The 17,995-nt window shown below is 41.1% G+C and overlaps 1 protein-coding gene across 3 annotated transcripts in view; it reads left to right on the forward strand.

Moving 5' to 3' along the window:
• The window catches only part of LOC126920359 (neuroligin-4, X-linked), a 261,080-nt gene that overhangs the window by 186,717 nt on the left and 56,368 nt on the right, over positions 1-17,995 (forward strand). For 2 of the 3 annotated variants that reach the window (XM_050730589.1, XM_050730591.1), the window contains exon 9: positions 8,311-8,462. In XM_050730589.1, coding sequence (XP_050586546.1) covers positions 8,311-8,462 — 152 coding nt within the window. The remainder of the gene's footprint in view (positions 1-8,310; positions 8,463-17,995) is intronic. The other variant, XM_050730590.1, reaches the window with a different exon arrangement.

A 17,995-nucleotide genomic window follows, 5' to 3' on the forward strand; every position in this document is an offset into this window, starting at 1 on the left:
ACCTTTGTTCCGCGAGAAGAGGGTGAGAACTTTGTCCCTTTACGCGGATTGCACAGAATCTTTCAGCGGTTGTAGAGGTTTTTCGGCTGTTTCAAAAGCTCTCGAATTGTTTGGAACAGTTTTATCCCTCTAGGAGAGGTTATTTCTAGAAAATGGAAAGTTATTCGGTTGTCGTAGCCTGCCTTAGAGATTTCGAAGGGTTCAGCCACTTTTCACCGAAATGCTTTACGACAAACATGAAAGACTATCACGTTAATGATTTACAATAGCAAAACGTTTCGAAAGGTTTCGACAAAACGATGTTTCCGGTAACAATCGTAACCAGGAGTGAGAAGGTAACGAGCTTAGGGAAATCCCATGTCTCTCGACTGTCTGAACACGGCGTCATGAAAAGGGTAATGATCCACAAAATGGAGATCGAAGCTGTTCCAACGGAAACTCGGACGGGAAAAGAGGGAGAAAAATTCAATCGAATCGAGAAACACGAAAGCTCAGCGTACCATTAAAGGCTAGTCTTCGCAGGCGACAAAACTTGGTTGACCTGAAAACCCCGACTCAAGAAGAAAGACGGGAAGATCTTTCGGGAATTTGCGATATCGTGAGAGTCGTCGAATGGCGTGAAACTTTATAGGAGTCAGATATCAGAAAAATTTGACGAACGTGTATGAACATATTGACGAAAGTCAGGATTCGGACATATAATTCAATATCGGATATTCTCAAATAAATTTAATTAAATCTCGAACCAGTATAATTAGTCTATGAAAGATTTTACGGATGATGAATTTTAACGAGCTGTTCATTCTTTTACCTTAATTTATTTCCCATCTTTATTTAATTAACTTCTTCGATGAAACGCTAGAAAAGTGAAGAGCTTTTAATATCAATGCAGCATTTAATCGATAATATCTTTCTCAAATTTATATCGATGGCCTAGGAATCGGATTTTCGTGAATCGTGACGTCGTCTGGAACAAAGAGTCGTCAGAAAATCCGTTATAAGGGAATTATTAAAGATCGCCAACCATCGTGGCCCAGATTCCTTACAGAAACTAAGGGTTTCGTCTTACTTCACCAAGAGGCTAAAGACAACGAAACCTTTCAACGGCACGAGAGCGTCCCAGGGGTGATTTAAAATCGCTTTGACCGCGTAATAAAACAGCAAGAGCCGGCCGGATCCGACGTGGGAATCACCCCGAGGGTAGTTTCGCGGGTTCTATTGGCCGATAAAACGCTCCTGTTTACCGACCTAACACAGTTAAGGACTAGAGGAACGCTGTGCTATCCGTGGTGAAGACACGATGAAATAATAGCAAATAAAACCAGCAAGAGACTGGGATTGCTTTAACCTTCGTTCCTACGAACCTTGTCCACAACTCTGTGTCGAATGTATTACCGTGGAAATCGTACGGTTTTTCTTCTTTTTTCTCGTCGAGCTGTTTAAACGCAATTCGTGCCTTTTAGTACTCGATCGACAGATTATTTATTCAACGAGCCATACTGCTCGAAATTAGTCAATTTGCATATTGCCGATTCATTTAGCTCGACAAATTTGATCGATGAACTATTATCCAATTTTTCAGTTGTTCCACCACTTGACGACTCATTATCTCGCTTTCTCGCTAATTGGTGTACTTGTTCAGCCAATTATCGGACTTTTACCTATCTTATTTTGTACCTCGTTCTATCCTGTATACCTATTTACATGTATTCGTTATTGAAAGGAATTTAAATGAAATAATTTATACGTTACTTTGCCTACTGTTAGAAGTTCTCCCCGATTGTCCTATTCGATACAATTGTGTAGTTGCTTAAAGAAAGGAACGCTTGCGAAAGACGCAATACACGGTTAGGAATGCGCAAGCCAACCTTCCACTATTTTCAATCGACCCATTATTCACTTACTTAATTAACGCTTGTCCGACCAATTTCTCGAACGGTATAACGCATTCATCGTCGATTCATTGTTCATTACTCTTTTGTCGTTGTTCGTTTGTTCCTCGGAGAGAGCAAAAATTGCAATCGAATTCGCGTCTCTGGAATCGGTGGTGAACTTTTTGAATTCTCATTGACTCTGGAAACAAGCGAAGGTTCATATAGTGTGGAAAATCAGAAATGCTGGCGAGTAATTAACAATCGATAATGCAAACGCGGAACGACGAAGGCATTGTCGCGTTATGATTTCGCGTGAAACGCGAGCGCAGCTCGGAGATTAAAATATGATGAATTAATCTAAATTAGATGGTACGGTAATTAACGCTTGGAACGAACCAGCACGGTGGCGACCAATGTCTATTCGTTGCCTTTCGAAACAGCACGTCACCATCGCGTTCAGTGCATTCACACCAGTATATTTCACGTTCACGCGTTCCTAACGGCAAATGAGGCGAAATTCAGGCCAATTTATCTCATTCTTTCGTGTCTTTAGTCGGATCTTTTCTAGGTGCTGTGATATTGTTTTCTGCTTTTTTTTTTTTATTAACAGCTAATACAATTTTGTTGCGGATTCCAACTACAAAATACAAACATGTGTGTGTTATCCGAGTAAAACAAAACCTATTAAAGTTTCTACATACAACTCAGGAAAGACTAATCCTTAATTAATTTCACATCGCGCCACGAATAAACCAGAAATAAACCGTTGCAAAAACTTTTTAATTAATATTTTGTTTTTTCAGAGGTCTGACAGTTTTAGAATATGTGAGAACGACATTTCTAAGACGATTAAAATAGATAAAATATATAGCGACAAAATTTCACAGACAACCAGAACAGCCTGTTTTATTCGGAAAAGGAAGGTGTGCGGGAGATAGTGCGTTAAAGTATCGCGCGGAGTAGCTTGAGCAGTCCGCCGGGGTTTTCGGCGACAATTGCATTGGCTGTTCATGCAGTTGTTGAACTTATGGCACAGTTACGAAGACAACGCGGGAAGCTCCTTTCCTTCGTATCGCGAGTATTAACCGAACACTCTGCCAGACGAATCCACCGACTTACATTACGTAACTTTCCCTCAGCGATTAAGCGACGAGCTATCGTTGCAGGCTGTACGCTTAACGCCACTATTTGTCGACTAATGAACAAACATGGGAGTAGAATTTTGTGAACTTGTATATGTTGCGGTATTTCTGTGAAAATACAATGAAGCTTAAGATGTTTCATTAACAAAGTTTAGCTTCGAAGCAGGAAGAAAAATGAATTTAAAATATGCAAAAGTTAATTTCACGGTTAAACAATTAGAAAAAGAAAATAAGCTGTTACAGGGTAAGAACGGTTTGAAAATAATATGCGAAATTTGCGTTTCTATGTCGTCGTGGCGCGCGTCGTGGCGGCCGTTGCTTCCCCGTCATTAAACTCGACCTCGTTACAAAAGCGTCACGATGCACCTCCCGACGTCTCTTCATTCCCGACATAATATTCGCGGAACGCTTCTTGGGCGTGGACGAACTTGGGCTATTATGATGTAACTTTCACTCGAGAATTCCGTTACGTCCAGGTTGTACCAGTGTTGCCTACGAAACAAACGAGAAACACACGACGTCGCAGGGGAAATCGTCTGTCCCTGACTATGTGGTGCAACGTGATGACGTTACGCGTCGTGGGAACCAACCCCGTAATCGGTGTGAGTCGATTCCACGAATTGAACATTGTGAATTTTCAGTGAGAATTAAAATATAGATACAGCTGTCTCGATCCTCCGTCTTTAAATTTCGCAGTTGCTGGTTCCATGGTGAGGCAGAAAATTAGAACGTACAATGTAATATTTGAATAGACAATTTCTCTTTAAATAATTAATTTCACTAGTCACAAAATGACTCAAATACCTGAACAGATATTTTAAATATATTACACTATATTTCAAAGTTCCGAGAAATTTCTATATATTAAAATTTCATCTATACAATTTCATTGAAATTTAATTGATTTAAAATAATTGTATCGTCACGAAATGTCCATTAAAACTCTGGTGCGCCGCTTGGTCTGATCATTTATGTTCCTATTCTACTCGCACAACCGTTCAACCTCATGCCATTCCATTTTATTTCTTTGTTTGTCCGAACAATACTTTACTTAAGCTACAAACTTACCTGGAACTGAAATATCATGAGATACGCTTCTCAGTTAAAATATTTATAAATTAAATCCACATCGAGGATATTTCTGCTCATTATCTGTCAATTCAATTTTAACGTGATACGTGATACGTGAGCTTGACTGCTTGAAACTGAACTTTCTTGGACGTTATTGAACGTACGATAGTACCACGTATATGAAGTACATTTTCTAAAGAGAAACGAAAGAAAAAGATGAGAATCTAGACGTTGAAGACGACAATAGATCTCCGGACTGAGTTTAACCGATTCTCCCTTTTGTCGCTGGTCCATCTCCGGGAATAATTCTGCGCCGAGGCACGAAACTTTTTGCTTGATTTAAAAAGGACTGGTGGCTTTTTATTCTGTTCCTTTCGCCTTCCTTCGGAGCCGAGAATAATTGATCTCGAAAGTCAGAGCAGAGTGCTACAAGGAAATTCCTCATCCGTTACGTACGAATAAAGAACGAGGCGAATTTTTCCTGCTTTCGTGCGAAATTCTTTCCTTCTCTAGGTTATCATGAAACTGGTTGCTGGAAATCTTATTGTCTTAAACGATCCTACTTGGAGAATACAAAAAATTTTTTAACGTTCGTCACTTTCAATTAATATTTTCTTTTTCTGTAACTCGTGTCTCACTTTCATGAGATTCGCAAACATTGATTCTCTATTTTCAACGAATCGAGTCAATTATCGTAGCAACGCGGCTAGAATAAAGGATCTTCACAGAGACACACTCGACGGAATGCAAAAATCCTCAATTAAGACATGGACCAGTCGGTGAAGTGGAAAGCCAGCTGTTACGTGCATTGCAGTGACCCCTTTAAAACGGTGGATCCGAGAAGCGGAACGGATCCGGGCTCGTCTAGTATCAACTCGTTATTTTATTAAGCTTATTTCCGACAGTCTTCATGCCCAGTCTTATTTACCTAAGCCGCCGCTCTTTCGCTCTTTCGCTTTATTCCCGTTTCGTTGCTCGCTGTTCGAAATTGGCGTACTCCTTTTTGAAAAGGAGAACTATCGGATCGAGCTATCGTTACGTCTTCTGTATTTAATCAGGATTCTTTTACAAATGCAGCAGGACTTTGTTAAAGTAATCCACGTATAGGAACGTATCGTTCTATCAGATGTTATTCCTCCAAACGATCTCTAGCCTGTGTCCTTAGTGAGCGACTTTCTAGTATCGTTCAAGGAACTCGATTTCATCCGACTGTGCATGCATTTAAATAGTCAAAGCATGAGGGACCGGAGAGCTGATAATTTTAATCTACGTTGCTAGTGTTGTTTGAGCTAGAAATTATTCCACTTATACCATCCGATGTTTTATCAAATTATTTCAAACGCGTGACTTTTTACAGATGAACAATCTTGAAAATTAAAAATCAGGACATAATACACTGGACGTATGATTAGGCACGATGATATTCTATTTCTTCAGTAGTTATGTAAACATTTGACTACATGTTTTAAGTACCACATCACCATCGATTTTTCGAATACCAAGTATAGTAGCCTTGAATCGTATCACTTTATCCAATCGTATGTAGCAAAATCTTCCAGGTTCCGATACTTGCACCAGTACAATTGAACTGATGGGTCATTTATCGAAATTAGTCGAGGAAATCAGCTAACCTCGCTATTAAATTTCCCTTAAGACGCAGCAGAGAAATAGCTGTAGCTGAATTCAAAATAGCCATACGCTGAGAAGTTCGTGTCGAGTATTCGTCACTGTTCCATTCGACACTGAACTCGAATCGAAATTGTTTCGCAAGCCGGTTTCCGCAAGCGTTGACTAGAAGCCACAATTCTCTGGATAACATTAATTTCATTAGGCAATATATCGGGCTGAGGAATTCTGAGAAGCCGTGATCGATGTCCTTTCTTTGGCACACCGCTATTTCGCTCGTCCTCTAACCGATGGTTATTTGCTTGATTGTCCTAACGCAATAGTCCTCGAAAACTAATGAATTATTCATCCTGGTATTTGCGAAAGCGAGGAAGGATTAAAAATCGTGGGACGCAAAGAAACAGAGAAACAATCTAGTCTTAGTTTAGCAAATTGCGTGCTTATTCGTTTCAATAAAAGGATCGCTTCTATGCATTCGTAGTAACTGTAATCTTGCACACCAAGTTCGCCGATCGTAAAACGTTTCGCAATGAAAGTTGCGCACGTGAAACTTTTTTCGAAGGGTCATAGAAAGAGCAACTTTTCCTCCACCAACCAACAGCGTGAAGTAATTTCTTCTCTGGCTGCTTATTTACCCTGTCGCAATCAGAAAGGCGTATCTTCCGGTTGGAGCAGGCGGAAAGTTTGGCACGCCGCTGCCGAAAACGCGAACCGATTGTCGACGAACCAGAAACTGCGGCCACGAACTTCATTTCCACGAAGCTGAAACTATTTTCCAGCGGTCGGTCGCCGTAGCGGCAACCAATGGTCGACAAAAAAGCAATTTTCCGCAGCGAACAAAATTTAATCCGTCCCATTCGCCGTTGCTTTGTTTTTAATGGATGGCCAGCTTCTCTGGGGAGGAGTAAAAATTTCATTTTTCGACTGTTTCCCTAACGTTCGTGAAAAACGAGTTCCATCGCGTTTGAACGGTTTCCATCTTGAGTCGTTAGGTCCATGATTAGATTGTTAGTTTATTGTAAGAGCAAGCTATTGTAAGTTAGTTTATTGTAAGAGCACTCTTGATTCAAGTGAAAACAGGAGAAACAGCAATTTAGTAAGAGCAGTTTTATGACTGGTACTTCACTTTATTAAGGCGAGAATACAATTCTGGCAGTAAAACAATCTTCTTGTTAATGGCGCTAATAAAAAAAAAAGAAAAGAAACGCAAAGAGAACAAGAAGAGGATGGAGGAAGAACGGAACGTGTTTAAGATGGACCTTACGTCATGGTCGATAACAATAAGGACGAAGGAGCGGAGAAATGAAAATCGGGTGATTTGTCGGATTAACGAGCATAATAGGAAACGCCAGAGCCGCAGGAAATCGGCGTCGTTAACGAAGAAATTCACTGTCGGTCGTGATTCACGTTAATCGTCCATTAAGACTGCCGATCGAGGGGCAACATTGTCCAAGAATGAGTGTAGCTGGTCTTTAGCAACGCTAATTGTTCGTCAACCGCGTAATTTGGCTCTTTCAAAAATCCTACCCTCATTCGGAAGAAAACATAGTAGGCAATTGATGAAATTAACGACCGATGATGAAGGAGCGATGTCTCCCCCCCCCCTTTTTTTAACGAAGTCATTAAGTTGAGATTATGAAAGTACGAGAAGCCATTAATAAAGATGTATTTTAATTTTATACATACCTAACTGCTGATGTAACTGAATGATGTAATAATGATCGTGGATAGTGAGCTATGAGATTAATTAAGTGTAAGTTTCTAACTACCAAGTAGTACAAATCCGTATCTAGTCAGACAAGACCCTATTCTATCTACCGAATCACTTCTGCTCCCAAAATCTCTACTAATTATCTTGTAATCGACGAATCGATAACGTATAACCGAGAGAAATTCTGTCTTGAAAATTTGTTCCTACAAATACAAATTCCAGAAAACTTAAGATATATCAAAGTATATCCCTTTAGAATTGTTACCAACTCAGCTACACTTTCACACGCCGTTCGGTCTTTCGTTGCCGGCAAATGGTATCAGTGGAAGCATTGCACGTCCCTTTTAGATATCATACGACTCGTTGTTTCATCCTGCAATGGCCAGAAAGGGCTGAGATGGGTGTCGGTAATTCCAGGCGAAAGGGCTCGAAGCCCGAAGAAATTGAATTACCGGCAGCTGACGTATCCAACGTGATCGAGGCTGTGGCAGAATCCGGTCTACCGTTTCGTAAATCCCTCCTGGGGCCGATAAGCAACGCATTACTGCCTCGTAGATTTCTCCATCGAGCGAATAATTGCCAAGCAGCGAGGAAACGCGACGAGTAGCTGTAGTTTCTGGCTTACGGAAAGGTTGTGGCATTGGGATTCTGCAAGTTGGGTGTGCGATGAGAAATGGGTCACCAGGGTGGTTTAAACATGCTCTTTATTCGCAAATTCAAAGTTAGATTCCAAGTAATAGCTTTCTATTTATGTTCCTCTCAAAATACAAGCTAACCTATATTTTTCAATTATCATGCGACCAATGTCTACTGCGATTGAGATGAAAGTTCATCGATGTTTCATTGAAGAGCAAACTTAACCAGTTCCGTTCGTTTTTGCTTTCAGAAGATGGGCTCTGTCCATGGCGAGGAATTACCATTCGTCTTCGGAGCACCGTTGGTGGACGGTTTCGGTCACTTCCCCAGAAACTACACCAGGTCTGAAGTAGCACTCTCCGAGAGTATCCTACAGTACTTCGCCAACTTTGTCAGAACTGGGTGAGTAGAGTTCTTGATCGATGGTTGAAGTGCTAGTTCTACCTACCGACCCTACGCTTTTTCTTATGAACATCAAACTGATTAGCTAAGGATGCTTCGCATTTTCATTACTGATATCTTACTATTTGAACATGAGATAAGAAATCGTCTTACAAGTAAAAATTTTAATACGACTTCGATCTTTAAGATCCTGCTGAAGAAAACCGACTTTCAGCTTGGAAAGTATTACTTTTTCTTTTAGAACGTTTGTACGTAAGAATTCTCACTTTTGTTCGGAATAACTCTCGGAAGATAAAATAGCGAAACTTTAGGACATAAAAATGAAAAATCATCGATGCAGCGGTAAGTCATTCTCCGAACTCTTCTGTTTGGGATGTCGTGATAAAGTTGTCGTAGGTATTATTTCCTTAACCTCGGGTGAACCGCGCGAAAATAATCATTTTCTTCTCGACGACGGCGACCATTCAACGATGGTTGAATTTTGATCTGAGAGCGGGCCCCAATGCAAACTAATTCTTTCACCTTTTGAATCAACAGCGACGTGGCACCACTTGCGCGGAATCAATTTGCGATCCGCGGGACGAACGAAAAAAAAAATGCGGAAAAAGGTGAGAGAGAGATGCGGATCGCGTCACCGAAAGGTCTGATTTTCCATATTCATGAACGATGTGGGCCGAAGAGCAAAAAGAAACGAAGTATGCCGGACGATGACAGAGAGGGAACAGACGAGGCCGAGGATTAGTGCGAAAATATTTTTCAAATACCATCGCAGCGGCGGCATTCTACGCTTGCGCCGAATTTCTGATCGAGCCACGGATTGACGATATTCAAATTTACGGATTAACGAAGAACAGCGAACGCGGAGGGCGCAATTTACTCTTCATACCGGTGGCTAGCGCATCGAGATTCAAGGCATTTTTCAATCGCGAAATTAAATACAAGGGATTTTAAAGTGGTTCTTTGATATATGCCAGTGGTTTACAAAGGTTTGTGCAAAATTGGAAAAACCCAACGCTTTTTTTTCTGTTTTCCGAGAGCTGAAATATAGGTTTATCTCGTGGAAAAATGAAAGTATGGAATTTAAATTTACGAATGAAAAAAAATTGTATTTCCCGTGGTGTTATATCGCCGAGTTCCCACGATCGTGTTTTACGAATGAATTATATTTTTATTATCGCGTCTTTATCCGGTGCGAAATTGATACAGGATCAACAGATGCAAATCGATAACAGTCGAGCAAAACTACGATACGGACACGCTTACATATTCAAAAAGGCCCCAATGAAACATTTATGAGTGTAATTGAGAATTTACCTGGACATCGAACACAGGTTTACGCCGACTGAATCTTTTTCCCTGTTTTCTTCCGCTTCGAAACGTTCACGCGGCTATAATTATTGTTATTTTTGCTACCGGTTTTGCGGTTTGCACCATCGGACACCATTGATTTCAGTTCGATTGATTTCATTCCACCGAGTTTTTAAATATTCGATTCGTTATCGTTGACCAGGTTGTATTTTACGAAATTGAATCACGCTTTCGTCAGTCTACTCGATTCGAAACAGGGCCAATATTTTTCGTGGCGGGGTCTCTGTTAATTAAAGCCTGTTGGCACTTCCTGATCAACCGTAGCTTTTAAAAAATGAATGGTAATTTTTTATGACGGTGACCGACTTCTAAAGTCTGCTCTTCGTGAGCTTTAAGGTTACGATTAAAACATTAAACAGGAAGCTGCCTTCCTTGCGAGTGCTTCCACTTAATGAGTTCGCGTTAATATCCTTTCTTTTGTATTTTACATTCGTCGCAGGGAACTGTGTCAATTTTCTACCAAACCATTCTTTTCACGAGTACCACCTCGATTTTTCGTCGCTAGTTCAAAGAAGTCCTCGTGATACAAAGAAACGTGCAATAACGATTTAAAACTTTTTACCTACCATTCGAACATTCCGACAATTATTAATTAAATCATTTCATTTCAACATTCATTTCCATCTCTCTGAATTCTTCATTGTTAGGATTCTTACGTTAGCTACATCGAAACTCGTTATGTACAACGAAAGCAATCGTAAAATTAGAGAAATGCCATAAATGTTCGAAAACTGTTCGAAATTGCATTTATTGGACATAAGTATCAAATAACAATTAATCGCATAACCGGTGCATGTTCGTCAGCACGTTCTCCGCGGCAAGAAGACGTACAATAACAAGAAGTAATTTCGATTACGAGTTTAGATACAGCCACGTACATGGGAATCCTACGTGATACTCTGGCCATTACAGTGTTGCAGGTTTCCCAACGTGACACAGATGTCTGGAAACATTTTTTGTTTCACAGTCAGCAACAATCAAATTATAACAGAACTGTGAAATTTCTTCTTGGAAGAAACGCGTAACAAAACTTCAAATTACTTGTTAAATTACTAGCATTCTAGATTTTCTATATAATTAATCACGGTCGAAGGAGCAATAGTACCGCTTTGTTAAATTGTTGGTACTTTGCCTTCCCTTTTCATCAAATTCGCCTCTCTCTTGCCTCTTCTACATATCAAATTTCCGCATTGTTTTATACGAATTCCACAAAGTCTTGCTCATCTAATGAAAGTACCACGTATGTTCGCTGTTAAGAAAAATATAATACAAGGGTAGAACTATTGTACCCTCAAACATCTTCCATAAAGAACACAGACTTTGCTGAAATATCTCGCATTCCTTGTTGAAATTTTTCTTCAGCAGTGCTATGCATGAATAAACTCATAAAGTGGCTACGAAAAACGAGCCATTTTTCCAATCGTCTGATTCACTGTTTACATGAGTGACTAATGTTCTTCTAACGCGCGCCATTTTTCGCCGTCCCATTTGGTATAAATATTCTCGCGTAGAAATATTCTTTTTAACCATGTTAATGCATCACGTAGACGTTTCTACGCAGGGGACAATGACATTTTTCGGCAACGATGATTCAGCGTTTTATCACAGCGTATGTATATGGCTACATCTCTAAATAAACCGAAAGAATGAAAAGAGTAGATTTGTCTGTGAAACTGGCAAGTCATTGACGACACGTGCGAAAATTCACCTCCTTTTATATCTTTTCTTCTCTTTACACTCGCTCTTCCACCGCATTTTTTCTATTTCCATGTCAACCATTGTCCCATCTCTATTTTTCTGTCCGGGACCTCGTGTAGTTCTCCCTGTATCTCGTTGCTCTTGCCACTCTTCCTCGTGTTTCTCTCCTCTGTATTTTTCTTCATTTCACTAAATTCTTGTTTACTCTTCTCTCTGAAATCACCGCTTTCACATTCTTGCCCGCTATGTTTCTCTATTTCGGTTTCTACCGCTATATGCTTCTCTCCAAGGTCTTCTGAGACTCCGTTTTTCTATATTTTTCTGTAGCCCGTCAAGTTCTTCCGTATCCTCTTTTGTCTCTTTATCACGCCCTTTCTCGTTCTACAGTTTCTCTGTTTTCGTTTCTATCATTTCCCCTCTCTTTTTTACCCTTTGCCACGTTATAGTTTTTTCCCTCCTTGTCGACCAACCACGCATGAATATGCAAACGCGAGCTCGAAGCAAACCGATAATATTTCAGTGCGGCTCTCGCTTCGGGGGACGTAAATTTCACTTTGTCGATACATCCCCGAAGCACATAGACACCTTTTTCGCCTGTGCGCGTGTACAAGCATACCCGTGGCCAGGCAGTAATGTCGTGAATTGATACGCGGTAATACGATTTTCGTTTGCGGTGGTAGCGATCTATGATCGTGCCTCTAACGATCGACAAAGCGCGGTACAAGTGAAATAGGGGCGATTTTCCCCGAGTATTGCACGACGGGGAGTGAATTCGTAGATTCTGTACTCTCGCGTGGCTATCTTTCATCCGACGGTCGATATTTTCCGCGGTCGGCTGGTTTTTCGTTTTAAAGGAACTCGCTTAGATGACGTTCGGGGGAAATCTGTGGAAATTCGCGTGGAACTACGAAACAAATCGAGTCTGGCTTGGAATAATACAGATTATCTACTGCGTACCCCTAAGGCAAATAGAAAATTATTTCGCTCCCTTACTATTTCGCGAAATTAATATCACTGAAGTTGACCAGCGGAAACTTGCGTTTCAGATGTTTGCTTTATCAGATCCTAAAGAAACATCTTCTCTGGAAACGTGGAAACTCCTGTCCAAAAGCTTGAACGATCCCTTGTTAAACCTAATATCCAGATAAGTCAGTTATCAAATCCGAGGTAGGCTTTGATACAATATGATCAAGTATTATACGACCCTTAACAGGAACCTTCCATCTTCCGTAGGAATATTTCAAAGGCTGTATCGCAATCGACGAAAAGAGTCTATTGTCTACTGAAAGCGACTGGAGATGGGTATTTTACATTAAAACCACATCAAGAATACAGATGGAGAGCGGATGATGAAAATTTCAATTCGTTCACCGCGACTGATGTTCTGTGTTCATGTATTATTACCGGATCTTGGGGATTCCGGAGAAGGAGAAACGATAAGGACGGAGAGTTTCGTTTTCAACCTGTGTATCAGGCCGCGGACCAGTCTCCGGGGAAGAAGCTGCCGAGGATTATAGGAAAATTGGATGACTTCCTCGTAAAGGAGTGTTCGACCAAATGTGCTGTTTCCGGTGTGCGACACGATCGTGCCAACGTAGCTGATCCTTCTCTCATAGACCATCTGCGTGGTCGAACGTGACGTCGAACATCGCAAATGGAATATCGATGAGCGGAATGTTTTACGCAGCGAAAGAATATCTTTTTCCTCATTCGCGATTATCTACGCGGGGCCTGCACGAATCTGGAAATACTTGGTGATGGATTTCGAGAATTTAATGGGATTCCGAGATCTTTCTATTCGAAGAAATTTGGAATGTACATTTTGCTTGTTGGAAGCGAAGGAAAGATTTTCCGAGTGATAGATTTCTAAGATATCCACAGAAGATTCGATAGAAATTGCTTTTCGAAGGAAACGACGAAGGCTAGATATAGAAGACGGATTCTTTTCTATCTGTTTCCCTTTTTCGCCCCTGTAAAACATAAAATGCAGCTGACACGGGCTAAAGCCCGATTAACGGATAACACGATACATTGAATTCAACCGGGCTAAACCTTACGTCTGATATTTTGTGTCCCATCGAATTCGTGTTCCCGAATAATCCTATCGACGGCTCGTAATTTTTGCGCACCGTCGCGGCCCGCCCAAAATAAACGATCGATTTATCGCGATGAAAGCGGCGCGATTTTCATTGGATACAAAAGATCGATTAAAGCTTTTGCGGAGGCAAAGATATAGCCGAAATATTGAACTCAAACGGTCAATAGCACGTTTACACATATTTCTTTTCTGTTCTAGTTGCGGAAACATGTTATATTCGCCTTTTATTCAGCAAAGATATTTTATATCAAATTTCAATAACACGAATTTTCTAGCTTTCCGTATTCCTTTGGTAAATGAATGAACTGTCAGAAAATCGTAAAGTGGACGGTACTAAAATAATACGAACTATTCGCGTGACTGTTTCGATCGAGGATGAGTGCGTGTCGGAACAAAGTACGTCTTCGAAAACGTACATTTCGGATCGTTAAATCCCATGATCTGGATTCTCTGTTTTTTTTACTCTCCCCTTCCTCGCTTTTCCCGCTGGGGAGCAATTAAAATCACCTGGCCGTGGGTGAAAGGGCACGCGTCCGAATTCCGCTTCGAACCAGATTTGATTCGACTCGCAATCAGCACGCAGTGATTGCTAATTCGGCCTGGAAACGAGCATCCACTCGTTCCATCCACTACTTTTTGATCGTTCGTTTAATTAACGAGCAGAAAATAGTCGACGTTTCGTCGCTTATAGGGCCAGAGTGTCGGATTATGCACACAAGCACGATTTTCACACGAAAAATCGTCCTCTTCCGAGCCAAGCGCAAACTGATTTCTGAACTTACTTTTCCGTGACAGGATCGATTTAGCCTATAAAAGACAATTTTCAATCAAATCCTTTTTTTTTACATACTGCATCGTTTCAGACGATGGATAAGTAATTCGCTATCCGTATGAAAGCTAAAAATTTAAGATAAGATGCAATTAGGATGAAAACTTCATCCATCATCTTATATCTACTGGAAAAGATGAAAAATTCTGAGGATATTTATAAATTCCGCTTGATTTTCATGAAAGACACTATTCAGTATCGCGAAAACGAGATCGTTTCTGATAAAGTCGTACGAAAATTATTCCTATTACCTATTAGAACGCGAGCATGATTCTTACTCTTATCGTTAATCATGAACTAAACGAGGACAAATACAAACACATCAAAAGCCTGGTTGTTTGTGTAATATCTAAATAAAATTAGCATTTAAACGGACTAGACCGAATGGAGTTATCCAGGACAGCGGTTTGCGAACAAAGAGATAACGAAATTTCGATTTCCGGCAATCCGGCTATCTTTCATGCACATGCCGGGATGAACCGCACGGATTCGCTTTTGAAATTGCTTTTTATCGCGACCACGATGCATTTTGTTTTATTTAGTAGATCGCTGTACTATCGTAGATATCGTTTAATCCCGATCGAGAACGAGCAAATTATGTCGCAACGTGTACCGTGCGGTTGGAAAAAATGTTTCCAACAATGTTCAACAGCATAAATTAAAGTTACCGTCGCGTTTAAAATCGTTTAAAATCATTATTGCGCGATAATATTCTTCCGTTGACCCCGGTTGCATTGTGGACTAAACACTCGACGAGGCAAACAAGAACGAGAAAAGTGGACTTCCCACGATACTCTTCTCCACGGTGACTCGATTTTCAAGACAGAATACACAGGGGGTACTCGTGCATTCTTCGTGGAAAAAGAAGGCAAAGAACCAGCGTAGAAGAAAAAAATGGAGCTCTAGACGGCCCTCTCTTGGCCAGCTACTCGAGCGCGAATCGAGCGTGACATATTTACTTCCGTTCCGGTTTTTGCTCGAAAGCAAGGAGCGCCTCGGTGGCAAACTTTCCGAGTAAATTTCAATCCATGATTCTTGCTCGATCCAACCTCGATCCCGTCCCTTTCTTCTCTCTCCGTCTATGACTCCCAGGCAAATGGAGGAGTTTCGCAACCCTATGACTTTCCACTTCGAGAAAGTCGTTCGTTGCGTTCGACGTACGCGGCCTGTTACTACTTGCTCTGGAAACGATTTAAGCCGATGTTTCGTCCAGTTTCCGGTTTCCTCGACTCTGTCCTCCTTTTCATTCTCTTTTGAGAAGGATAAAGGAAAGAAGAAAGGGAAGAGTAGGTGGACGGTTGGGGGGAAAAACTAAAGAGGAACCAGTAAACTGTCGATTCAAGGATCAGTCACGTGTAACCTTAGCTAACTTTATCGTCCATCGTACGATCGAGTTCAGCGTCCGATTTCTCCGGACGACACACGAGGAATTACCATCAGTCTCTTTCTCTTTCGCGTATATTTCTCACCAAGCCGAGCGACCGGTAGTTTCGAATAGCGAAGACGAGCTCCCTAGAAAAAAATGTAATTCTGCGTCGAATCGACTGGAAGAAACGCTCGTGCTCGACGTTGTTCCGCGGTTTTTCTCGCTAGTCAAACGATAAAGAACGTATGCGGCATTTTTTAAAGAAACCTTCTTTATCCGAATTAATCGTAATAGTTCGATCGTAATCTTTGCTACGAAACTGTCCTTATCTAACCTTGTTTTTACAATGATGTTGAAACGCACTGCAAACATTATCGATACTGTTTGCAGAGGAACTTTGTCTCCTCTGTGAAGAAGAAAAAGCACAGAGGGCGAAAGAAGAAGAAAAAGAAGACGGGGAAACATGCACAAGAGCGACATCGTCTCTGAGCGAGAAATTTGCTCGAACGAGTTTCGAGACATAACCTTGACAAAAGCCTTATTCTGGGACCCGGCTCTTTCTCTTTGAGAGGAGAAAAAGTCTCTGGACGAAGAGAAGAGCATCCACGTCGTCTGGCCAAGCTTTGTACCACGTCCCAGCAATCTACCACACGGTGCAATCTCTATTTGAATGCGCTCTCCATTTCCATTATTGGCAAGAAACTTTCATTCCCTCTCATCCCCTCGTCCCTCCATTACCATACGTACAGTGATAAAACCAGTGTCTGTAACCGTCACCGAGCGGGTGCGAAAATCTTGCGCGAATTCGTCGTAATCTACAGAGGGGAGATACAAATTGCCATACGATAACAGAGATAGCTGGTAAACTGAATTTTATTTGCTGGATACGACACGCTTCCTTCGTCGAGCCTGAATCAGCAATTCTTAGTTTCTCGGGTGATTTATAAAACTCGACTGTGTTTGATAGGACGGAAGTTTCGATGAGACATTGGTCGAAGTTATCGAGGGGCAAAGCTGTCACTTGTAAGGAAGTAGGAAAGAGAGATTCAATGACATAAGATAATTCGTGAACAAGTTATCGCAAGTAACAAAGGATCAACGATAGTATGGGGTATCCATCATCTCTGTCAATTACACGGAATAGAGGATGACGAGGGAGAAGAAAAAAATGCCGACTAAACCAGCATGGTCCAGGAAGGCCAGCGTGACGAGATGAATCCAGGTGAGCAGAAGGGATAATCCCACGGAGTTAGCGTCAGTCAGGGCTGAATTACGACGTGTGATGGCATGGGGTCGGCCCTATTTGCCGTAAATTATGATAAACTACGTTACCAGTAGAGCGATAATAAATACGAAATCGATATCGTAGGTATTTGAAATTTGTGAGCCCGTGTACGCGGCCGAACAACGTTACCGTATAATAAGCTATTATCTGGAGATATCAAAGGGGCTATAATTGCTCACGGCAGGGATGGGGTGGGAATGGGTTGAGGGGAGGGATGACCGATGAAATTAACCTTGTCCCGTAACGTGCTAATGCGATTGCAAAGTTTTAAGTGCGCTCCTCCGCGTTATTTATTACATGGTCCAGCTTTAATGGACAACGACATTGATTCTAACACCTATCACTGGATTTATGATGTTTAAACAAAGCTGATACATTAACGACGATTACTTTGCGTGTTGGCTAACAGTAATTGTTCAATGAAACGAGAAGAATACGTTGCTCGATAATGAATACTAAGAATGAAGAAATATTCAGGTAGAATAGTCTGCAAATACTCTGTTATAAATATTTTCGAGCAGGCACGTCGTCCACGAAGAATAGTTGCAATATGTCTACTAGATGTCCATGTAGTTGTTGCTCTGGGTTGGATATACAGGAAAAAGAGGAAGAGAAGATAGAAAAGAAAGGACCGAAGAAAGTGAAGTCGTAAGAGGAAAGGCAGACGGAGGAAAAAGAAAAGAAGAATAGAAGAAAGGAAGAGAAAAAAACCAAGCGACGGAAGAAAGCCAACAGAAACCATGTGTCGGGATGAAAGCATAATTTTCTCTTATTACTACGGAAACCGCCCTCGTCGAGACCTACCAATTTCGTCTTCAAAAAATCAACCCCCACGGATTCTACTATGATCGATTCTACACGTAATTGCACCGTGAAACCAGAAGAATAA

The sequence above is a fragment of the Bombus affinis genome, chromosome 9 (genome assembly GCF_024516045.1).
Source record: "Bombus affinis isolate iyBomAffi1 chromosome 9, iyBomAffi1.2, whole genome shotgun sequence".
Taxonomy (NCBI): domain Eukaryota; kingdom Metazoa; phylum Arthropoda; class Insecta; order Hymenoptera; family Apidae; genus Bombus; species Bombus affinis.